General features: G+C 44.1%; 1 protein-coding gene across 4 annotated transcripts in view; it reads left to right on the top strand.

Annotated features, from left to right (window-relative positions):
• Positions 1–25,787, top strand: part of FGF13 (fibroblast growth factor 13) — a 336,658-nt gene that overhangs the window by 159,245 nt on the left and 151,626 nt on the right. For 3 of the 4 annotated variants that reach the window (XM_054039868.1, XM_054039869.1, XM_054039870.1), the window contains exon 3: positions 9,715–9,882. The exons of the other annotated variant lie outside the window; for it this stretch is intronic. In XM_054039868.1, coding sequence (XP_053895843.1) covers positions 9,715–9,882 — 168 coding nt within the window. The remainder of the gene's footprint in view (positions 1–9,714; positions 9,883–25,787) is intronic. 4 annotated transcript variants of the gene reach the window in all.

The following is a 25,787-nucleotide window of genomic DNA, read 5'->3' as shown; positions in this document are numbered from 1 at the left end:
TATACACAGTCGCTCTATCTGCAACCTATGCAACAGGCATTTCCCTGAAATATAATATGTTATGGTCCCTTTTACCTGTGCAGAACCCTATTGAAGCCCACTCGCTGTGAATATGAAGTACCGTTAATGCCCATCACGTTATCCCTTGCCACCTGATATATTTTTTTTTCAGATTTGCACTGACTGGAACTGCTTCAAGTTTAAGTCTTGGAAACTTTTCATTTGCTGTAAAGACACCTGATTCAGCGTGTGTTCTGAACACTTCCTTTTGTTGTATTATTCAGAAGTTCCTAAAGTAATGCGCACGGTATGATCCCAGCAAGAAAACTCAATGTACAAGGACCAGTGACTTCAATGAGCTTTGGATCAGGCCTATAGCAGGATGTACTTTCAATAGCCTTACTTCTAGAGCCAACGTTCCGTGTGTGCCAAGTGTCACATGAAGGATTAATGTATTTACACAAGAATGGCCATACAGGATCAGACCAATGGTCCATCTAGCCCAGTCCTGTCTTCCAACCATGGCCAAAGCCAAATGCTTCAAAGGGAATGAACAGAACAGGGCAATCAAGTGATCTATCCCCTGTCGTCGTCCAGTCCACACATCTGGCAATGAGAGATTTAGGGACACCAAGGTGGCCTTCTTGGCTAATAGATAAGTTCATGAAGGATAGGTCCATCAATGGCTAATTCTTTTTGGAACCCACTTATAGCTTTGGCCTTGACAATATCCCCTGGCAACGAGTTTTATAGTTGTGCATTGTGTAAAGAATTACTTCCTTTTTGTTTTTTTTAAACCTATTTATAAATTTCATTGGGTGACCCCTGATTCTTGTGTTATTTGAAGGAGTAAATAATGCTTTTTCTCCACACCATTCATGACTTACAGACCTCTATCATATCCCCGTTTTGTAGTCTCATTCCAAGCTGAACAACCCCAGTCTTTTTAGTTTCTCCTCATATGGAAGCTGTCCCATACCCTTAATCATTTTTGTTGCCTTTCTCAATATTTTTTCCATTCTAATCTATCTTCCTTTGAGATGGGGTGACCAGAACTGTACACAGTATTCAAGTTATGGGTGTACCCTGGATTTATATAGTGGCATTATATTTACTGTCTTATAATCTATCCCTTTCCTGATGGTTCCTAACATTCTGTTGGCTTTTTTTACTGCCGCTGCACATTTTCAGAGAATTATCCACAATGACTCCAAGATCTTTCTTGAGCGATAACAGCTAATTTGGATCCTAGCATTTTGTGTATATATAGTAGAATTATGTTTATCTGTGTAATGGAGACTAGGTTTTCCAATGTGCATTACTTTGCATTTATCCACATTGAATTTCAGCTGCCATTTTGTTGCCCAGACGCATCCAGTTTTGTGAGGTTTCCTTTGTAACTCTTTGCAGTCTGATTTGGACTTAACCATCTTGAGTAATTTTGCATCATCTGCAAGCTTTGTCACCTCACTGTTTATCCCTTTTTCCAGATCATTTATGAATACGTTGAACAACACAGGTCCGAGCAAAGATCCTGGGGAACCCACTATTTACCTCTCTGCATTCTAAAATGATCATTTCTTCCTACTCTGTTTCCTATTTTTTAATCTGTTACTGATCCATGAGAGAACCTTCCCTCTTATCCCATGACTGTTTACTTTGCTTAAGAGCCTTTGGTGAGGGACCTTGTCAAAGGCGTTCAGAAAGTCCAAGTACACTCTATCAACTGGATCATCCTTGTCCATATATCTATTAACCTCCTCAAAGAATTCTTATAGATTGGTAATGCATGATTTCCCTCTACAAAAGCCGTATTGACTCTTCCCCCAACAAATGGTGTTCATCTATGTGTCTGATAATTCTATTCTTTACTATAGTTTCAACCAATTTGTCTGATAATGAAGTTGCACTTATCAGTCTGTAATTGTCAGGATTGCCGCTGGAGCTGTTTCAAAAAATTGGTGTCACTTTAGCTATCCTCCTGTTATCTGGTACAGATGCTGATTTAAGTGATAAGTTATGTACCACGGGTAGTAGTTCTGCAATTTCATATTTGAGTTCCTTCAGAACTCTTGTATTTCCCATTGTATTTTTTTTAAGATTTCATTCAATCATACTTTAACGATTCTAGACCTTATTCCACCTTCTCTCTTCTCTCTCTCATTTTCCTGATATTCTCTCTCACACCTACACATATTCATAGAGAAATACCAAGAATTCATAGAATATCAGGGTTGGAAGGGACCTCAGGAGGTCATCTAGTCCAACCCCCTGCTCAAAGCGGGGCAAAAATCTGTCTGGGGATTGGTCCTAAATCCCCCTCTCAAGGATCAAACTCACAACCCTGGGTTTAGCAGGCCAATGCTCAAACCACTGAGCTATGTTAGGTTTAAGTTGCAAGAAAACAAGTGGAAGACAGCAATGATGTTTAGTGTTTTGTTTCCTCATCTGTAAAATGGAGATGATGAAACTGAGCTCCTTGTGAAGTGCTTTGAGATCTACTGATGAAAAGTGCTAAATAAGAGCTAGGTATTATTATTATTGAGCCAAGACAGTAGTTCTCCTGGAAGAATAATGTACTGCAGACAAAGAGCAAGAGGATGTCAACATCTTGGGCCTTACTACATTCAAAACTGCCAACAGGAATCAAAGAAAGAAAACCTCAAGAAGGAGGTAATTCATGTGTCAAGTCGCCTAGGGAGGGAAATCAAAGTACAGCTAACCCAGAGAAGGACAGATCTAAAATAATGTCAAATGTATCATACCAGGACTGGAGAGTTTCCTGGCAAGCATCATCAGGGCTGGGGAGATTGGCCACATGCAAAGGTTTAATATCCTGGAAAAGGCAAAGATACAATGTCTTCTTTTACTCTATGGTACCTTGAGCTTTGTGGTTACAGAGCTAGAGGTTTTCATGGGTAAAACTGATAGCCAGCTAAAGGTAAAACAGGCCATAGATTTAAGGTGTACAGCTTCAGTTTCCTCACTGTAGCAAAAGGATGCTTTCTTGTCAATTTTATTAAGCACAGAATTCTGGGGGAAGAGTAGCCCAGTCAGAATCATAGCCAAGGCTTTGAAAACTATGGAAAGATTTGTAGTCTAATGACCATTGGTGTTACAAAGTTTAGAAATGTTAGGTGGGACTATTCTGACTCAGAAGTAATGGGACATAAATAAAAAATACCTGAGTTTTTAGCTAGTGCATTATTTAATGCCAATGTGTTTGAGCGAATCTGAAAAAGGATTGTGATGGAAGCATACTTGTCCCTGACCACTGTAATTTCACTCCATGGCTGAGGGAAGAGGGAAACTTTTTCTTACTGGCTTTTTGCCATCAGGGGTTTTTAAAATAAAAAGCCAAGAGATGTGGCACTGAGTGATACTACATTTACCTAGTTGAATTTTTTGCCTTGGGAAATATACGGGTAACTGCAGCTATTTTATGCTAACTGCTTAATAAATGGCTTTTGTGGGTATGCTCTTTATCCACAGTTGATGCATTATTTTTGTGCTGTCCCATTAACTTAGGGCAGTATTAACCAGCCTGTTCTTTAACACAACCCCACTCAGCGTTTTTTTAGCACCTTGCACCTGAGGATCTTCAAACACTTGACAAACATTAATTTTGCCTTGCCATGGCCCTGTGAGGTATGTAGGGTAAGAGGTGTTGTCCTTGTTTTACAGATGGGGAAACAGAGGCAAGGATGGATCGTATGACTTGCCCTTGGACACAAAGCGAGTCAAGGAATATAATTATGCAACTGTATTAGAACAGTGCCTATACAGACATTCTAGTCTAGAGCATGCTGTCAGCTTGGGAACCATAGCAAGGGGTGGTGCAGAGCCTTATTACGCTGGGAGGTTGGGGAACACTGGGAGGCATTCTGCCTCCAAGAAACTCAGTGAGTTTAATCCATTTAATTTCTGGTGTGATCATTAGACACTTCAGTTCTAGATCTGTAATCAGTCTTCACCAACTGCTGGAAATACTACTAAGACCTTCAGTTCTCTCACCATCTTTGTTTGGGGCACAGGGGTTTTTGTGTGTGTGTGTATATGTGTGTGTGTGTATATGTGTGTGTGTATATGTATATATAATATAATGTATACACAGACACACAATCACAATATTACTTATGCTCAGTGTTCTAGGTTTATTTTCACATTGCATTTGTTGAGAATACGTGTCCCATATTTTCCTCCTGAGGTTTCATGCACTCTGAGTGATGGAATTAGTCATTTCTGGAAGTTAATCACACTACTAGTAGTATTCTTGTAGATATACGGTGCTATACATTGTCCTCTTTGGGCCTGGTCCAATACACTATGAAGTCAATGGGAGCTTTTTATGCTTTGCCACAGCCAGTCTGAAGATTTATCAGCTGTGTTTTGCTTTTAAATATAGGAACACTTCAGGCGTTAAAATGGTCTTGATTTAATAATGCCATATGGATGCTATGCTCAGAGAGTGGTAGATGAATACTAGATGTGTATCTGTACAGGAGTATAGGATATAGGAATTGGGGAGTATTGCTTTAAATAGTTTCTGAGCTTCTAGCAGCTTCTGTATTTCAAAACCCTGCCAGTGCACCCGAGCGCATGTGTAACTAGGCCTTACTTATTGAGTATATTTAGTCACCGCAGTTATTTGGGTCCCAACATGGCACTGGTTTCTTCATATTGCGCTTTACTGAATAAAGAGCAAAAGACACAACAAGCAGCTGCTGCTTCAGTTTGTGCCAAATGCAGCAGGCAATCCATCAGTGAGTAGTGCAGCTTCAGCGATGATGAAGGTGCCTAGATTTATTTTTGTACCGAGTGTCGCTGTTTGCGTGGAAGTTCATTCACAGTTATTCTTTACATTCCCGTTTAGGCATGGTTGGGAGTGCGCCGATTGCTTAGCTTGTGAATGTCACTGAACTGCATTTTGGCATATTTTTTGTTCCCCCCACCTCCCATGATTCACCTGATGGGTTCAGCTAGTATTTTCTAGCTGGTTTTTCCTGTTAGTGAACTTATTTTGAGGTTCTGCTGCTGTGAGATTTTCCTCTAATTTTCTATTTGTGCTTATCTCCTTCACAAAGTGCACCGAGAAATCACTGCAGTGTAGCACTCCTCTATGTTTTGTCCTTCTTCAAATAGTGGATTTGATCAGTTTCTGCAAGCTCGTTGCATTAGACTGTGCTGTTCAACGTTTCGCACTAATTGGCGCGTCCGGGCTGTAATTGAGGTCCTTGACTTGTGTCTGTATCCTTCCTTTCAGTGGCTCCCTTAAGTTGTATGACTGTCATTACATCATGAAATAGGAGACAGTAATGTTTTTCTAGTTCTGTAATAAATTCTCTGTCTGACTTTAGGCCATTCATCATGTTAAGAAAAGGTTTAACTACTGCTTTCAAAACGATGACATTGATTATGTCACTCATACATCATTCAGCATTAAAATTTTATTAGAATTTGTTTCTAAGATTGACCCTGGATGTTAATGATCTAATGATTCCTACTGTGCGGAGCATAATGACAAAGTCCAATGAGATCTTTTAACCCAGAGCCGCTCTTGTAAATTGGCATAATGCGCCTACTTCCAATGACTTCAGTGCACCTAGACTGATTTCCACCAGTTGAGGATTTGGACCTTAATTTCTCTATTTAAATTTAAATTAACTGAAAATAAATGTGTTTTGATGAAGACAAATTGAAAGATTAGGGCAGGGGTCTCAAACTCAATTTACCTTAGAGCCAGTGCCAGTCCTCAAATCCTCCCAGCGGGCCAGTTTCACTCATGCCACCCAGAACCCGCCCCCCCAAAAAACTCCGCCCCCCAAAAACTCTGCCCCCCACCTGCCTAAGGCTCTTGGGCAGAGTTTGGGTGGGGGAGGAGGTCTGGGGTAGGGGATCGGTTTGCAGGCTCTGGGAGGGAGTTTGGGGGCAGGAGGGGGTACATGGGGAGGGGAGGGGAGTGCAGGCTCTGGGAGGGGGTGCAGCACTTACCTGGGGCTCTAGGGCGGGGTGGGGTGCACTTCTCCCCAGGCACCACCCCTACAGCATCCCATTAGCTGCAGGGGCGCTCGGCACGGGGGCAGCGTGCGGAGGAAAGGCCCCGCCCCGTACCTGGGCCACAGGGAGGGGCCGGCAGCCACTGGTCCGAGCAGGTAGACGCCACTCAGCTCCGCTGTGCTGCCAGGGCCCCTGAGGGGGGAGCGCGGACCGAGACTAGGGGATTGGTAATGCCTGTGCTCTTAGTTCCCTAGGCCTGTGGCTCAGACTGTGACGAGTTTGGATTGCTCAAAAGTGGTTCTCTGGCAGTCAGAGGTCATGCACCAAACTCATGCTAGATATGGGGGAGGAGGCGGGGGTGGGGAAGCATGTTGCTACTGCTTATACCAGGGGTGGGCAAACTACAGCCCCGAGGTCGCATCGGGCCCCTCAGGGCTTTGGATCCGGACGGTGCCGCCACCAGCACCACGTCTCTGCGGCCCCCGGGTGGGGGGCCAGAGAGCTCCATGCGTTGCCCTGCTCCAGGCACCGCCCCCGGCAGCTCCCATTGGCCAGGAACGGGGAACCACGGCCAATGGGAGCTTCAGGGGAGGTACCTGGAGGCGCGGCAAAGGCAGTGCACGTGGAACCCTCCACCCTGCTCCCCAGGGGCCACAGCGCTTCCGGGAGTGGCGCAGGGCTGGGGACAGGGCAGGCAGGCAGGGAGCCTGCCCTGGCCCCAGTGCACGCTGCTGCCATCCCGGAGTCACTTGAGGTAAGCGGCGCTGGGCCGGTGCCCAAACCTCACCTGTACCCCGCCCCCCAAACCTCACCTGTACCCCACCCCCCAACTCCATGCCCTAAGCCCCCTGCCTGCACCTTGCACCCCTCCTGAACCCCAGCCCCCTGCCCTGAGCCCCCTTGTACACTCTGCACCCCTACCCCCTGCCCAGAGCCCCCTCCTGCACTCTGCACCCCTTCTGCATCCCTACCCCCTGCCTTGAGCCCCCTCATGCACCCTGCACCCCTCCTCTGCCCCAATGCTTTGCCCTGAGCCCCTTCCTGCACACCGCATCCCCTCCCACACCCTGCACTCCCTCCCGCACCCCAACCCCCTGCCCCAGCCCTGCATACAATTTCCCCACCCAGCTGTGGTCCTCGGCCCCAAAAATTTGCCCACCCCTGGCTTATATGGTATCTATTCCGTGCATCATAATTTTAAAATGAACGGAATCCATCTTGAAAGCTGATTGGATGGTATTTGCTTTTTTTATGTTTCTGGGAGTATCCTGAGCATTTAAAACAAAACCCCCACACTTAACCAAGTAACCAGGTCAGTACACTGGGAAGAATAAGTCTACCCCATCTCTTCAGCTTTGTTACTAGAGTAGCTCTGCTCTACCCCATTGCAAGTACTTACCCACCATTCCTCTTGCCACTGGCAAATCTTCTTGCTCACTTGTTGAAAGCAGTGTAAGCTGTTCTCCCGCCCAATTCTCTTTTCTTGCAGTCAGCAAACCTCTTTCCTTGGTCACCTTGCAAGCAGCAGGCCTTCTTCCTGGCCAGTGCTTCCATCTACCAATAGACAGTTGTTCTCCCTTATTTGCAGCCGCTAGCCGGCTTGCTTCCTCTCTGTACAAACGTAGGGCCCAATACTGCAAGATGGTAAGCACCTTGTATGTTATGTTGATCTCCTTCATCTTATCTGGAAGCTAAGAGCTCTCTGCATCCCTCCAAAGAGGCTCAGCCTCTTGCAGGATCAGGCCCACTCCACATTTCCTGCCCCTGGCTGATGATATGACAGCAGGGTTGCTACTGATCAGCTGGCTGGCTGTTTGAAGGTAGCATGTGCATCTCACTTCCCTCCTGGCTAATAATGTTCAACAGCCGCACACTGTATCCTTTAATTTTGTAAATACCACGGGGATCATCATCCGGTCACTGCACCATTGACGTCAATAGCATTGCACACAGGTCGCTTGCCACCTTACCACATTTTTTGTTCTAGTAGTAAAGTTCTAGGAATAGCAATTTCTGCGCCGCATTTCCTGTGGAGAAACAACCAGCTGGCATTATTGGCCCTTGACACATCATGGACCTCCAGCTCCTCCCAGCCAGTGATTACTCCCAGAAATTGCCCCACAGCTCCAGAGCTGTCAACCCGGTCCCTTTCATGCACACAAAGTCCCTTTTAAATAAAGCCAAACCAAAGCAAGGATTGTTAAGAGAGCAATTATCCAGCAGTCCAGACCCTGTGCTCCAACGACCCTGTTGCTCTTTTCAAATCCGTTATAGTTTCCTAATATGTTCATGAATCACTTTTAATGGTACTTTCCCTGGATTATATGTGTACATAACTGATGCTGCCTCTCATCTAATGAAGCAACAGCAGTCTAGGTCCACAGCCTTTCCTGGGGATTAATGAGCAACCCAAGACCACTAGCCTGGTTACTTATCCCCAAGGAATGACTAGCACTAAATTTGTTGCTTTCATTGATGGCTTAAGGTGTCAACACTAAGGCAAGTGGGTTGTTTTTAGTGGGTGATGCAATTCCACTTGCTATCTATAAGGTGCTAATTAAAAATGAAAGCACATTAGCCAGTCAGATTGCTTGGGGCATCTGTCTAGACTCCAAACAGTGTATGTTCTCATGTCTTGCTAGTATATTTGCACTGTTTATTCAGCATAGCATGTATGCTGTTAATTTTCTGGTCTTTGGGATTTTTTCTTTCAGATATTAGTTTGAGGTTCTACAATCCACATCTTCAGCTGAGGTTTGATACTTCTCTAGACAGTCACAAATATCTAACTAGGATGATAAACGCTCTTAACAATGAGAATAGGCACTGCTCCTGACAAAGGTCTGCATTTTAAGGCCAAAATCCCAAGATCACTGCATGTCTCGGTGAGGAGTGAGGATAGCTTCTTTAGCTAATAGAATAGCATTTTGACCCTCTAGCTATGTAACATTGTCAATGATTCAAAATCTAGCTATTTCCGTATCTCACAATTTACTGCTTAATATAATGATTCGATAAAACAATTCCGAATATATACCATCTGTAGTATCAACGGGAATATTGCTTTAAAAGGACAACTGGAAAAGCCATAACAAAATTAACATGCACTCTTTGTGCTGCTACTTTTTTACCCATTTGAAGGCGATAATCCATCCATTGGATTATCATCCTTGCTGCGAGGAATTATCTGTTATTACTGATCCTACTCGAGACGTCTTCTGTTGTACTGTGGGGAACAGAGAAGTGTTGGCACTGCATTGCAGATATGGCAATGTGGCTTACTGACATTATAAACTCAGGTGCAGAATATAACATCTGCAGGTTAGACTATGGCATGCTCTCTTTCAGTTTTCCTTAATCTGCATGCAGAATACAGCATGTATTTCCAGAGACCGTAGGGGATACGGAATAAGTAGCCCGTGTTACTTTCTGCAACAGCTCATTATGGTAGTACTTTTTCATTAGGATGAAGGTTGCATGAAACAAGATAAAGGACAAATGTTTATGAGAAGTGTTGTTTTATCAAAGTAAACTATCCCCACCCCTCTCCTCCATCAGCACCACAAAACCTTTTTAACGCTTTTCATTTTCTTTTCCTCGCGACCAATGTTTCTCCCCCTTTTCCTTCCCCACATCACATTATATAGTTTATATACGTCTCTAGATTTCTTTCGTTAAACTCTAACTTGAGTTCATTTTGTTATGTGGTGACCACAGTTATGGATGACGCTCCCCCTGGCACACAGGAGTACATTATGTTACGGCAAGATTCCATCCAATCTGCGGAATTAAAGAAAAAAGAGTCCCCTTTTCGTGCTAAGTGTCACGAAATCTTCTGCTGCCCACTGAAGCAAGTGCACCTCAAAGAGAACACAGAGCCGGAAGGTTTGTGCACTATGGATCCATGTTTTGTTTGTTATGATTACTTTTATTTTTAATGTACGTGTCCCTCTAGTGTGCTGTGTGTTTTTCAGCCTGTGTCAATATAGTGCAACTGATACAGGAAGCGTTATGCGCTTCATGTCCCCGTTTGCTTGCCTGTTAATGTCTGATACGGTCTATCACGGGACACTGTATAGTATAAACCATATACAGTATTATAGACAAGAAGTAAGATTGTGCTGCTTTTCTCAAATAAAGTTTGTTTATTTCAGCTCTCATCATTACACTGCCCTTTTTTGGCTGCCAAAAGTTGCTTGCTACTCCAAACGGCATCAATCCCTAGTCAGTTTCTCGCCCCGACATTTTTGAAGCTGCACTCTGCTGAAACTAACGGCACTCAGAACCAGATTCCCCTTGTCCCCAGCTCCTTCCACCCCATAAGGCTTCTGCATACTGCTGCAGGAATGCTCATAACAGCTGTACTTCAGTGAAGCAGGATAACACCTTGTATGTAATGCACGCCCCGTTGCATTTTGAGAAAATGAAATGCATGCATAGAGGAAACTGAGTCAAATGTTTTCCTTTTCAGATAAAGTAAAGGTATGGACAAATCTACCTGTTGTTCACTAAAGTAAAACTATTAATAAGTTATTCGTCTCTTTCACGTGTTGCAGTAGTATGTAAGATGAAGCTATCTTTTAAAGATGTAATTATATTTAACATTTTGTCTTGTTCTTCTGTATGTGTTTTTCATTACTGCCTCAAATCCCACCTGGTAAGCCTCCCACTTATTGTATAAGCTTCAGTCTATGGAACTAACTGCCATGATGAATAATGTCACTACTACTTGACATCATATTTTAAGATGAAGTACTTAGGGCTGGATCCTGTTTTGATTGAGTTTCACTAGCAATGTAAAAGCAAACAGATCTGAGCCCTTAGTCAAATCTGACTTGTATTACTCTGTATTTAATGATGGCCACTGCTGGTGCAATTGCTACTATTAGCACCCAAATATTTCACTGAACTGCGGGCTGCTACCATTTATTGCATCAATAATCCTCGGACCAGTGTTAGAAGAAGACTTCTCTCCGTCACTAAGTGCTATTCTACCAGAAGTGATAGCTTTATGGCCTTCATGTAGGCCATTCAAAAACATACCACATGAAGCAAAAACAGATGTAAGGGGGAGGGAAGGGGTTATTTCTCTCAGGATGTGACTTTTTTAAAATCAGGTTTAGAAACACTGAACTCAATTCTCCTCCTTCGAGACACATTGTGCGTTTCTTCTTTGTCCATACTCAAATCTCCTGTTGAAGTCAATGAGAGTTTTGCTTGTTTAGAAACTAAGGATTTGTCCATTTGAGTGCAATTTCTAATGAGAACCTGAGTTCCTCCAAGTGACTGGTTCATGTCTGTGAACGTTTTCAGTGAGTAAATCAGTATTTTACACTCTGACAGAGAGGTCCAGAGAAAAAGTATGTATGGTGGTGGTGTACCTTGAGTACTGTCTTCTACAAAGGAGCTGAGCCCTATGGAAGCATGGTGTAGTTGGAGATTAAGGCACTGCACAGCTGCCAGGAGAAGCTTGCAGCTTCAGGCCCTAAGTAAAGACCCAAAGAATGAAAATTGTGTCTTGTTTAGTTGCTGTTACTAGTTCTCCACCGTTTGAGATACTTTTTCTCTCCTATAACAGCTGTGCAAGTCCTTTTCCACAACATATGGTATCATTAGATTGTTCTCCCTGAAAATCTATAATATGAAAAGAGAAAAGCCTTCCATCTTCTGTTGCATTATGAAAGGATTAATGTCTTTTTTTTATTCCCTCTCCCCTCTGAGTTTTGCATTCATAATGATCAGACAAGGCACAACTGTATTGGCGAATTGCACAACCCTGAAGAGGCTCTGTATTTCGTAGGGGTATCATATACGTGGACTTTTGGGAGGTAACTTCTATTGTTGTATGGCTTACCTGTATTTTATGAAAGGCATTGCCTGGGTCAGAGTGAAAAATATACGTGCAAGATTTCTCTTAGCCTCTTCTGCCTCCAAAGTAGCCCAGGGCTACAGTGATGGAGCATCTCTCTCTTTGCAGTCTACAAATTGGCTGGCAAGAGTGTTAGACCCACTTCAGGGCTCATTGTGTCCTCTTCAGTGCTTTCTTGGCATAGAGCCGAAGAATCTTGAGCATAAAGTGAGGAAGTTCTGCTCCTGGTGCAAACTTAGAATAATATCATTGAAGTCAATGGAGCATCTGAAGCAAACTTTAGCCCAATAATTCAGGTCCAACAGTTAACCTGAAAGCAGATCTAACATGTTGTCTGAAAATAAAGAATTACTCATATGGAGTTAAGCTTTTGTGGGTGAATGCCCACTTCATCAGACGCATGATGAAGTGGGCATTCACCCACGAAAGCTTATGCTCCAATACTTCTGTTAGTCTTAAAGGTGCCACAGGACCCTCTGTTGCTTTTTACAGATACAGACTAACACGGCTACCCCTCTGATACTCATATGGAGTTATAATTAATATAATATAAATTTTCCTAAAGGCACTGGAAAATGTCCTTGAGTTGTTAACGTGAGAGGCTGTGCAGAGCAGAGCTATTAAGGTCTTCTTTATAATAATATTGTCGTCTTTAAAGAAAATCCAAATATGGAATTAAGTAAGTCACTACTGAAAAATCTCTCCAACTTGAATTTCAGACTGTGGGATACATATGAAACGCTGCATGGATTTGAAAGACTCTGGAAAGGATATAAAAATATACTTACATTTTTGTTTGAATATTGCCATAGGATTGTCTAGAAAATCATAACTCTCTCAATTCCCTCTCACCACTTTGCCCCTCCTTCTCATACCAATATTTGGAATCAGTCAATTAATTTATGCTTTAGAATTTTGAGCTTATTGTTTGGGACTGGAGCTAGTTTGCTTACCAGCTGCGGGTCGTCACAATGGGGTTCACAGTGCCAGGCATGTGATGCAGAAGGGTTGGACTGTTAATGTACATCCCTGGTTCCCTGCTGACACTACATCAATGATTTCAGTCAGCCGATGTACCCTGAATTCCCGTAAGGCAGTTTTGCCAATGATCTTGGACCTTATCACCAGATGAATCCAGGCATAGCGTGCCACTCACTGAAACCAATTTCCTTCCCGTAACCCAGATGCTGTCTTTAAAGAGCTGTTTCTCTGTTGAGGCCTAACTGTTGGTGTCTCTGTCCAAAACTAACCGCTCCTACGCACCCTTCAAGGTAGGAGAGGTATTTTCCTATTCCCAAGGAAACTAAATAGCCCTTTTCTCCCCCAAGGGCATCAGGATACAAACACCCTATCATAAGTCCACAGAGTTACATGTCTGTCTGCCTCTTTCCCCTGACCTCTTCTAGCACTCTGAATCAGTGTTTCGCTCAGACCTCACTTTAGGAGCAAAAGCATTGCTGAGCCTCTCGGGATAGTTTTGACGAGCCCCTGGTTCTTTGTGAGACATTTTAAACCCCATTGGATTTGTGAACAGTGTTGGTTTCTTTAAAAATTAAGCTGCCTTAGCTGCTTATTGTTCATCGGACGCTACAAACATCAACTCGTGACATCAATATTGTGCCAGCAGCCAACCGTGATGCCACAGAGAGGCTTAGGACATCACATGGGAATTAAGCAGCAGGAGAGAAGAGCTCTTAAGAGCCAAAGAGCCTTAGAGGTTTTTAAGGTCAGGCTTGACAAAGCCCTGGCTGGGATGATTTAGTTGGGAATTGGTCCTGCTTTGAGCAGGGGGTTGGACTAGATGACCTCCTGAGGTCCCTTCCAACCCTGATATTCTATGAAAGAACCCGTTTCCAGGCAGGTCAGCTTAAGGAATAAAGGGTCAGGGAAGGGCTAGACCCAAAACACAGCGGGGTAGATGTATGCAGAGCTGTTTATAAACGGAGGGCTAGGGCCTGAGGCTGAAACACCCCCTTTGCTGGGGAGGAAGGCAGTCAGTGTGGTAGGGTAAGCGGCATGGAAGCTCAGCTGCTCCACAGTCCCAACAGGGAGAATCCCTCTCTGGGCCCTGTCTTTGGACCTCTGCAGCCCCCTTCCTGTGCAGTGGGGCAGAGGCTGTTGCTTCCTGGTACCCAAAGGAGAGGAAGTGGGGCAGTCCCTGTGGGCCCCTAGGAACAGTTGCTTGTGGGAGGGTGCCGGTGGATATAGCAGTGCCGTGCAGGCGTTGTCTTTGAATCCGTGGTCTACTCAGCTCTAGTACTGGGAATGGAGTCAGAGGTGAAAGTAAGCCGGTACGGTACGGTACAGCATACCGGCAAGAGCCAGTACGCCATGCTGGACTGGACCGGCTTCCGCAGCGGTGATTTAAAGGGCCCAGGGCTCCAGCCACTGCGAGGAGGCCTGGGCCTTTTAAATCCCTGCCAGATCTCCGGCAGCCGGGCTTCTGCGGTGATTTAAAGGGCCCGGAGCTCCGTGGCGGCCAGAGCCCCAGGCCCTTTAATTCACCCCTGAGCCCCAGGGCTCCCAGCCGCCTCTGCAGCTGGTAATGCTGGGGTGATTTAAAGGCCCTGGGGCTCCCAGTCACAGCCGGAGCCCCAGGGCCTTTAAATCTTGAATGGCCCCGCCTCTTCCAGTTGAGGCCACACCTCTTCTGGTTGAGGCCACACCCCCACTCAGGACTCCGGCGTACTGGTAAATCCTTTTAAGTTACTTTCATCCCTTAGTGGAGTAGGAAGAGAGAGCACTTGGGCTCCTCACTTCCTGCCTGGCTGTTAGTCAGCTGGGGTAACCCCAAAGGCTCCCTCGCAAAGGGATGACCCGGAGAGGTACACATGAGCTTCAGCCACCAGCTTTGGCATTGATCAGCTTTGTCTAATTGTAGAAATAGTGGGCCAGCAGCAAAAACTGGATCTGAATCCAACCTTCCCAGAACTCAAAGTCTTGCAGATCCTGAGGTGTGGTTCGGGCCCATCTCTAGCACGACAATGTCTCTCTCATGGACTCTGGATCTGAAGGGACCTTCCTTGATGTCCCAGGAGCCTTTGGAGTAGGTAAAAGGAGAAAAGCTAGTTTTGTTCTGCAACCTTTTAACTTTGTTTTTCTAGAGTCCTTCTCACAGTTTACAATGTCATGGATCTCTAGGAGGGCACAAATCAAGAGGAGTCAATATTATCTCTGGGTGCTGGCCCCTGGGTTTTTGTGCATTCTTCTATGCTACATTCAAGCAATGGCAAAATGCAGAGCAATTTTATAGCTTCAGTCAAGCCAGGGATATGCTACTAGCATCGGAAAGGCCATCTGAGGTACATTTTGCAACTATTTGTTCTCTTAAATAGTTTAAACATAAGCTGCTGCTATCTTTACAAAACATGGTCACATAAAGAGAAGTCTGCTTCTGGGAAACTAATTTGAATTGTGTTAGTACAGAAGATATAATGAGAGAAATTTTTTAAAAAACACCATTGGTTAGTCACAGTCCTATAATCAAGCGTTTGGCCTCTTGCCCACAGTTCTGTTTTCATGTGATTTTTTTTTTTGGGTAACATTCAGCCTCCCTCAGGGCATACATAACCTTTTTACATGAAAAAGCAGACCAGCATGGCAACGTCTGGATTGAAAAAAAAATCTGTGATAGTAGCTCGTAATGAGGTATGGCAGATCTCATCAGCCAACAGGAAACCTGATTAGATAGAAAATGTTAAGGAGATGCTTGTTGCATATTAGCATCCATGCTTGCCCTTGGTACTGGCTGAGTTCCTTTGTGCCTAGAAATAGAATGACTGACACTACAATCGTTGCTTCTCCCAAGGGGGAGGAGAAAGGTAGGGCATTTGGACAAACTGTGAGACAGATGGGCTGTTTTGTCCCACTTTTGTCACCAAAGGCAACTCCTGTTCTTCAGTTGGTCACACTGAATGTCCCTTTGGATGTTCACAGCAGTGTGTGACTATTGATAGTAATGGTAGATGCCAGCTTTCTTCTCAAACAAATCAGTCCTATTAATCCAATTCCCTGATTTAATTATAATAATGTGTAAATTAGTGGAGACTAAGGAGAGAGGGAGGAAGAATTCCTGTCTCAAGAAGACTGATGTATTTGAGATTGTGAAAAGTTTAAGAGGTCTTTAAACTAGCAAGTACATATTATACACTATAATAAAAACAGCTCCTCAATAAGTCTCTGTGATCCCTCTGGTGAATAATAGAGATGAGCCCAAACTGCAAAATATGGATTGGGTCCAGATCTCACCCCAAAGATGTTTGGATGTAGGGTTCGATTTGTCCCATTGTATGATACCAGCTATGAAGTTTGGATCCTGAGTTCAAGGGTATTCAGAGCTGGGGATTTGGTTCCAACCCCTTTCTCGTAAATAATCGCAACTCATAATCTTCCAGAATGACTTGTACTTTTAAAAGGAATGAATGAAAAAACAATGGGCCATGTTCACCAAAGCTCTCACAGGAAGATGGAACTGGTCCTTTGTTACAGCCGCTAAGCTGTCTGCACTGGAGAAGTGATTCAACCTGTGGGCAGGCAGGCAGTGTCTCCCCATTACCTGTGTCAGGGGACCAGGCCTTGAAGTATTGCTTTAATTCCTGCAAGGAGCAACCAGTGCTGGTTTCTTTGATGAGAGCCCCACCCAACCAGTGTCACTCACTTCTTTTGCTGCACATCTACATCCTCCCTCCCTGGGGGTAGGGGAAGTTGGAGATATATACCTATCTCATAGAGCTGGAAGGGACCTTGAAAAGGTCATCAAGTCCAGTCCCTTGCCTTCACTAGCAGGACCAAGTACTGTCCCTGACAGCTTGTGTTTTTTATTTTTTTTTGCCCCAGATCCCTAAATGGCCCCCTCAAGGATTGAACTTGCAAACCTGGGTTTAGCAGGCTAATGCTCAAATCACTGAGCTATCCCGCCCCCCTAGTTCTAGCCAACATGGGTGTTTCTGTTTTGTTTGTTTGCCACAGCCAGATTTCCCATTGCCTGGGAAAGGCAGTATAGATTCTGGGCTGAACCATGCCAATTTAATTTCATTGAAGGTCCAAACCCTACATGGTCATATGTGGCTGTAGGGGCATACTTAATAAGGAAGGATGGTCCAGTGGTTAGGACATTAGCCTAAGACCTGGGAGACCCTGTTTCAAGTCCCTGCTCCGCCACAGACTTCCTGTTGACCTTGGGGGAGTCACTTAGCCCATCTGTGCCTCAGTTTCCCATCTGTACAATGGGGATAATAGCACTGCTCTTCCTCACCAGGGTGTTTTGAGGATAAGTGCATCAAAACTATGATGTGCTCAGATACTACGCTGATGGGGTACCTTGAATAGATAGCATATGATCTAAAAGTGCTGGCACCGACCACAAAAACCAAAGTAGAGAAAGCTAGAGCTGATAATGACTTTTTCCAAGGGCCGGCTCTAACTTTTTTGCCGCCCCAGGCAAAAAAGAAAAGCGCCGCGCCCCCCCCCCCCCCCACGAGCGCCGCGCAGCCAAACCCTCCCCCAGCGCCGCTGAAATCCCCACCCCCCTGAGACCACACCACCCAAAGCCCCGCCCCCTCAAAGCGCTGCGGCACCCGAAGCCCCCGCCCCCCCTCCGAGCGCCATGCCGTGCCAGGCCCCTCCCCCCAGCGCCGCGCTGCGCCCCCTCACCCCTCTGAGCGCAGTTATGTGCCAGCCCCCAACCTCCCAGTGCCACGCCAAGCCCCCACCCCCTCCAAGTGCCGCGCCAAGCCCCCGCCCACCCTCCAAGCGCCATGCCAAGCCAAGCCCCCGCCCCCTCCGAGTGCCACGCCAGCCCCCGCCCCCCTCCGAGCGCCATGCCGCGCCAGTCCCACCCCCCCAGCGCCGCACCAAGCCCCCGCCCCTCTCCAAGCACCGTGCCACGCCAGCCATGCCTCCCTCAGAGTGCCGCGCCAGCCCTCCCCCCCAGTGCCATGCCAAGCCCCCACCCCCCCGAGCGCCACGCCGCCCGAAGCCCCGCCTTCCCCGAGCGCCGCGCCGTGGAAAAAAAAAAAATCCTCCAGCGCTGCCCTGACAAACCAATAAATAAATAAATGAATAAAAATCCGAGCACCGCCCTGCCCCAAGGTGCCGCCCCAAGCACGTGCTTGGTCGGCTGGTGCCTGGAGCTGGCCCTGCTTTTTCCGGACCAAAAAAGGCACAACTGATTAAATCACAGTCTCTAACCTTATGTTTCAGGGGTTGGGGGGTGTGTGAAGATGTTTCATTCGTATTGATATTGAGTATTTAAAAAGAAAACAAACCCACAAACCAAGAACAGCACCAGCTGCTCCGTCCTGCCTGGGGCTGAGCCACCCATGCTCCGAGCAAGCCAGGGTCTTAAGCATGTGATTAACTTTAAACAGAGGAATACTCCCATGAGAGTCAAAAGGGAAGGCGTGAGTTCAATGAGCTTGTAACTGAATGTGGTCTATGAAAACAGCCTGGGCCAGGCTCTGATCCCAGTGCAAATCCAGAGTAACTCTACTGACCTATCAATGAGATCAGAATTTCCCTGAGCCCCTTTCTTCCTCTTACTCTATTTTAGGTACTTGCGTGGCCCCCATTACCCTACTACCTATCCCTATATAGTATGTGAGGGGTGGGGTGGTACAGACGGAAAGGAGGCACAGAAAGAACAAGTCACTTGCCCAAGCTATGGTAGAGGGGGGAATTGAATCTGTCTCGCAAATCCCAAGTTAATGCCTTAACCACTGGACCATTCTTCTTATTAGGTGTTGTAAGATGTTAACAGCTCATGAGGAAGAAATTACATCTCTATGCTATACAATGCTGTTCTCCACTGCCCCTTTCCCTTTGCCTATCTCCCTGAAAAATGTATTGCTTAACATGTTTTAAGGTGTAAAATATCTAACTAAGGCTTTGATAGCTTGCAGCCCCATCTAGAAACCAGCCATTTTTAACATGGGGGTGGGGGTGAATTAGGGAATCATCTGGTTGTAAGTCTATCGCTAGCATAAGAGTTTTGACCCAGGACTTCAGTTACTCACCCAGAGGTGTTAGGCCTGTTACAAGAATAGATGGGTGAGTTTCCGTGGCCTGTGATGTGCAGGAGGTCAGACTAGATCAGGGGTCGGCAACCTTTGGCACGCGGCCCGACAGGGCAAGCAGCCTGGCGGGCCGGGCCGGTTTGTTTACCTGCCGTGTCCGCAGGTTCGGCCGATTGCGGCTCCCACTGGCCGCGGTTCACCGTCCCAGGCCAATGGGGGTGGCGGGAAGGACGGCCAGCACATCCCTCGGTCCGCGCTGCTTCCCGTCGCCCCCATTGGCCTGGTGCGGCAAACCGCGGCCAGTAAGAGCCGCGATCGGCCGAACCTGCGGACACGGCAGGTAAACAAACCGGCCTGGCCCACCAGGGTAAGCACCCTGGCGAGCCGCGTGCCAAAGGTTGCCAACCCCGGGACTAGATGATCACGATGGTCCCTTCTGGCCTTGAAGTCTATGAAACTCTAAAATATTCCCAACAGCAAGCACGATGGGGACAGCGGGAGGAAAGCTGTTTAAGATGTTGTGAATCAATTCAATGCCTGAATCCGTACTCGCATACCACATCACCGCAAGGCTCCTCAGGGTCACTTGGGAATTGCCTTTGCTCAGCTTTTCAGAAGCTCCGAGATGGATGTTTCTCCCACAACTGTCACTCCTGCCCCTGTTAACGGGCAGGACCATATTTACTTTGCTAACTCCTGCTAGCTGGCAGCTCTGTCCCCATATCGCTCTCTAGCAATCGGCTTTGTGCAGTGGTATCAGCCCAGAATGGAGCTACGCTGATTTCCACCAGCTGAGATGTGGCCCATAAAGCACCAATTGGAAAAATCTCTCTCACACTCTCACATTACTTTCAGCATTGAGAAAACATACCTTTTTTATGAATATTCCTCAGGCTTAAATCTGTGAAATGAATAAGGCTAAAAGAAGTAAAGGCAAGGAATATAAGGAATAAAGTATCTTTGGCAGAATATCCCCATGACGGAATTTCTATCATGCTCTCTCATGAAACAACATCGGTAATGTTGCTTGCTTTGACTAAAAAATAGATCTCAGGTTGGGCAGTTAAGGGGAACTAAGCCTTTGCTATGCAGTGCTGATTGACTGAAACAATACATGCTCCCCTCCAATCCCTGAACAAACATCCGTCAGGAAATGTAGATTATATTTACTACAGAGCATGACCTTTGATTGAGTCTACCTGGATTCAGCATCTCCTTGGAAGGGCACCCTTAACGTTTTTGACTTCCAGAGATTCTTTTCTTTGATGCAAAAAGGTTTCCTAACCACTCTAAAACTCATCCTTTATCATCAGTCAAGGTTTCACAGCTCACACAGACTAGCTTTACCTAGGAGGAGACCTTGTTGGTTTATTATTATTAATAATGATTAATAATAAATAACAATATTAAAGAAAAAAGACTAGTCTCAGTTTTACTGAAAATGGTACATGAAAAGTTGAGGAGCCTTAGTGACAATGTTCTAACTCACCCCCACCCTCCACAGCCGCAAGTAGCAAATGGAAAACAATGTGGGTTATGGAACAAACTCTGAATGTTCCTAGTGGAACAATGCAAAGATGCTTCTGTATATGTAATGTATTGGGTAAATTCACACTCCTAGGCATCCTAGCCAGCAAAGTTGTAACGGTACTAGGAGCAGTCTAAGGTCTTCCTTACAAGAGAGTACATATTAATTCACCAGCCCCTGCTATCGCCACATAATGGCTTTTACATATGCCTCTTCACTCTGTATTCTCACTGAAACCATTCTTTTAACTTCTGTGCCCTTCGTTGCTGCGTGGTGTTGTCTTGGAATAAATATTCATTGCAGAGCCACAGACTTACGCTTAGCACATCTGAAGTAGAATGTTTGGAACAAATGATTCACGTTGACAGCACACTCACTGATCTCATCTTTTAAAAATGGCTTGATCTGCAGACAGCACCCTTTCGATAGAGGAAAGTTCTCTGGTTCGTTGCTCCTTCATTCCATAATCCTCCTGGGAAAGTGTCAGGCTTTTTGCTTTTAACTGCTGTGGCTCTAAAAACAGAGAGGAATCTCTTATTAATAATGAACATTCTTCTTTGTATCTTATTCAGCGACTGGGCCCGATATCATCATTACACAGCCCTTGATTAGCAATAATGTCTTTACTGTTGATATGTAAATATTAGGGCTGCCAAGCCATTAAAAAAATTAATCGCGATTAAAAAAAATTAACCGTGACTAATCGCACGATTAATCGTGCTGTTAAACAGTTACAGAATACCATTTATTTAAATATTTTTGGATGTTTTCTACATTTTCAAATATATTAATTTCAGTTACAACACAGAGTACAAGGTGTACAGTGCTCACTTTATATTTATTTTTGATTACGAATATTTGCACTGTAAAAAACAATATAGTATTTTTCAGCTCACCTAACACAAGTACTGTAGTGCAATCTCCTTATCATGAAAGTTGAACTTACAAATGTAGAATTTGGAACAAAAAAATAACTCCACTAAATAACAAAACAGTGTAAAACTTTAGAGCCTACAAATCCAGTCGGTCCTCCTACTTGTTCAGCCAATCACTCAGACAAACAAGTTTGTTTACATTGGCAGAAGATAATGCTTCCTGCTCCTTGTTTACAGTGTCACCTGAAAGTGAGAATAGGCGTTCGCGTGACACTGTTGTAGCCGGCATCACAAGATATTTATGGGCCAGATGTGCTAAAGATTCATATGTCCCTTGATGCTTCAACCACCATTCCAGAGGACATGCATCCATGCTGATAATGGGTTCTGCTTGATAACACTGCAAAGCAGTATACCCGGCTCATGAGACAGCTCCCCCACATCCTGCCCCACATCCTCTGCAGTGAAGACCTATGCAAAGAATTCATCTAGCTTCTCTGCAATGGCCTTGTCTTCCTTGAGTGCTCCATTAACACCCGTGTCATCTAGTGACCACCTGTTACGTGTTTGGCAGATTTCCTGCTTCTGATTTACTTAAAAATATGTTACTATTACCTCGTGTTTTTAGAAAGTTGCTTCCCAAATTCTTTCTTGTCTAGCCTTTAACAATTTACTTGCCAGATTTTGTGCTCTTTATTTTTCTCATTAGGATTTCACTTTCAAATTTTAAAGGATGCCTTTTTGCTTTTAACAGCCTCTGCCACTTGGCTGTTTAGCAATTGTGGCATTCGTTTGGTCCTCCTATTGCCTTTTTTTGATTTGGGGTATACGTTTAGTCTCAGCCTCTACTATGGTGTTTTTAAGTAATCTCCAAGTGCTTGCAGGCATTTTACCCTTGTGGCTGTTTTTTAGTTTCTGTCTAACTAGAGTCATCATTCTTGTGTAGTTCCCCTTTTTAAAGTTAAATGTGGTGGTGGGTTTTGATATTTTCTCCTTTATGAGGATGTTAAATTTAAAAACACTGTTGTCACTAATACTGAATGGTTTAAGTGTAGTTGCCTCCTGGATCAGATCCTGAGCACCCCATAGGACTAAATCTAGAATTGCCTTTCCCCTCGTGAGTTCCAGGGCTGGCTGTCCTTAGTGGCATCTAGGACTCTTATCTCTGCATCAAGCCTGAGGTGACATTTACCCAGACAAGATGAGGATCGTTGAAATCACTCATTACTATTGCATTTTCTGGGTTTGTAGCCTCTTTAACCTCAGCATTTCACAACCACTGTCTCCATCCTGGTCAGGTGGTTGGTAGTATATTCCTACTGCTATACCCTTACTATTCAGTCACGGAACTTCTATCCATAGTGATTCTATAGTACATTTTGATTCCTTTAAGATTTTCACCTTGACTGTTGTTTATTTAAACATATAGTGCCACTCCCCCACCTGGCTCTGTCATTCCTTGAGCCCTGGTATTCCCATGTCCCATTCATTTTCCTCATTCCCACCATCCCCTTTCTTCTGAAACATCAGGAATGGGGACAAATGAACAAGAGCTGGGGAGGCAAAAGTGAGAGGTGAACTTCAACATGTTGAAAGCTATATCCTGCACTTAGTGTCTGTCCTCTTGACATCATAAGAGAACATTGCTTGAACTCTTGCTACAAACCAGATAACAGTGCATCCTCTGTAGTAACACTGATGGCTTTTCTGAAGCACCATTGAATAGACGCTCATGGCCATAGGCTAATTCTGTCTGTCTGGTTTTTCAGATGTATTAAATAAGACTAGCATATTTATATAGTGAGGGGAAACTGAAGTATACACAGAACCTATTTATACATTGCAACAAGACCTGAGGTAGCAGATGTCTTTCAGACTTGATATGGGCACATTACACAATAGTCACTTATTTCTATAAAGACTTACTACTGTAGATTTATACAGTTGTGAACAGTAACACAAAAGGGGCCAAATTCAACTCTCCCAACAGTATCAAAATCCAGTGGCCACTTTCTGGATTTGTACCAGCATGTCTAAAGGAGAATTTAAGACAAAGGGGCCACATCCTCATCTGGGGTAAATCAGAATAGCTTCAATTGCCTTCCATAGTCAGTAGTGTACAGTTGTACCAAAGTACCTAACTGTCATAGTTGCATAGGGATGGGTGCAATATAAAAAGCTGAACAGAACAATCATAAATAGGGAAAAAGGCCACCCCTGCTGGGGCCTGGTTTATTAACGAAAGGCAATCCCTAAATATCACTACATAGGACACCAGTCTAACTCTATTTCTCTGGCTTGTCATCCCTTGTGTTTACATGACCCCAGTTCAAATCTTTTCTACAGGCTTGGCTATTCCTAAGGTTCCTTCCCTCAGGATCCTATCTGTCCCAAACCGTAGTTCTCTCGGCCCCCGCACCTCCCTTTTAGCCAAACGACATAGGTAAGAAGCCAGCTGGGCTTGTGAGTCAGCAAAACCCACTCCATTTCAGCCAGATCAATAAGTGATTACAGGGGAACATTACTGGTCTATTACAGATGCATAGTGACTAAACTGCCTGGAAATTAATCTGTCTACCGTACCCCAGGGGGATGTATCCACTGATATGCAAATCAGTAGTTTCAGGGAATTTGGGCATTTCAAATAATGATTTTTCCACTACAGCCATCCAATTTTGGATCTCCTGCATTGTGCTTTTCTTCTTACACAGATGGGGCTGCGGGGTTAGAGAAGGCCACAAGTAACATGAATGGGGAAAGAGTCTGTGATTTCACCCAATAGCGCTCTTCAATTTTCAATCATGTTGAAAAAGTTGCTAATAAGATGAGCCAAATTCAGGGCTACTGTCAATCTCTCTTCTAAATCTGGCTTTCATGTCACCAGAAATATGTTCTTTCTGTTCTACAGTAGACGATGCCAGATATCACGACACTAAAATTAACTCTACATTTTTAACTTTTTTGTAAATTTAGTCATGCCACTGTGACTGATTAGCAACTAAAATAAGCTAAAATTATTTGAGAGGATGGCTGAAGATTCTGTTTTGTATGTAAAAGGTCTTCAGTATGTGAGTACAATTGATTTCTTATTCCAGAGCGATGATGGATATTGATCTTAATATAATTGGTGTCTCTCAAACATTATTAGTATGTGTTAGCAACACATACTTGTTATATTCATTTTAAATGTATGAACCTTCAGTATTAACATACTGCAATGCCTAGAACTAATTTCTAGTTCTAAAGTGACAAGCACTAATAAATTTTTACAGCTACATATTTAGAAAAAGATTTTGTGTAATGCATGGTTACAAAATACAGGGAAGCTAATTATCAAGACACTTGAGGATTGGGAATAAATCCGCATAAGTATGGTGATGTGTTTTGTTTCTGTATCCACAGTTCTAGGAATGAAAGAAAATTATTCAGTAAAAGAATTTAAAATGAAGTTTTAAGTAGAATTTATAATAAAAGACATATGCTCAATGTTCAATCAGTGCTGAATAGAAGAAAATGTACAAGAAAATTCTTTCATGCTACTGGTAAGTTTTGCGCCAAAGACAGCTTTCTTCTAATAGGGGATGAACAGGGACAAAAGGTATTTCTTTAATATTTAGCTATTACATACTTGGCATCCGGACATATGAGAAAGGAGGATCTTTTTCCTACTGCGTATTTGCAAGCGGAGCCAGACAGATAATTTTATCATTAATAACGTATTCAACAACTTTCACCTCTTGTTCTGATTGTGTATTTGCATGGTTTCTACCAATCATTTCTCAAAGAATTAGCGGTGATCATTTGTCATTAAAAGTTTGAGCACCGTTGGCTGGTTATGAGACCTATATACGAGATACAGCGTGTTTCTGTTTTCTGATGGGATGAATCAATTGTTTTTCTGATGCAAATATTCGTCCTTTCAGAACACTGATTCTAAGACTTCAGACTCTTCCCATCCGAGAACAGAAACATAGTTTTGAAATAGTTTTCAGTGAACTTTCCTACCAGTAAAATCAGTTGCTGGAATGTTTTAAGAAACTGAACACAAAAAGGGGCATGAACACATTCAAGGTAAATTCATTTTAAAACTCAAATGAATATTCATCGGAAATATATTGCAGTATTTGCCCAGATCTGTTTGTAATCCATGTAGTAATGCAAGATGCCCTTTATCTGAAAAGGTGCTCTCTCTCAATTCTGAATACGTGTAAAGAAGAAAATGGGCTTCCGAAATGTTTTTATCGAAAATGTTCTTGGTGATTAAAATATGGTGTTCACATAAAATGGGTCCCCCGCCGATGTTGTGGCCTCTGTGCTCTATTGTAACACGCACAATAAAAATAAAATCATCAAGTGAGTTAAAATTTAAAGTCAGATTTTTCAAACATAGCTCCTAAAGTTAGACACCTAAATCCCCATTTAAAAACTTAAATAAGTGGCCTGGTTTATGGCCATAGCTCCTGTTGACATCAGTGAAAGTGGCAGATGAGAATTAGGCCTGAAGA

Source organism: Malaclemys terrapin, chromosome 9 (genome assembly GCF_027887155.1).
Source record: "Malaclemys terrapin pileata isolate rMalTer1 chromosome 9, rMalTer1.hap1, whole genome shotgun sequence".
NCBI lineage: Eukaryota > Metazoa > Chordata > Testudines > Emydidae > Malaclemys > Malaclemys terrapin.
This window is presented reverse-complemented; position numbering and strand designations above follow the sequence as displayed.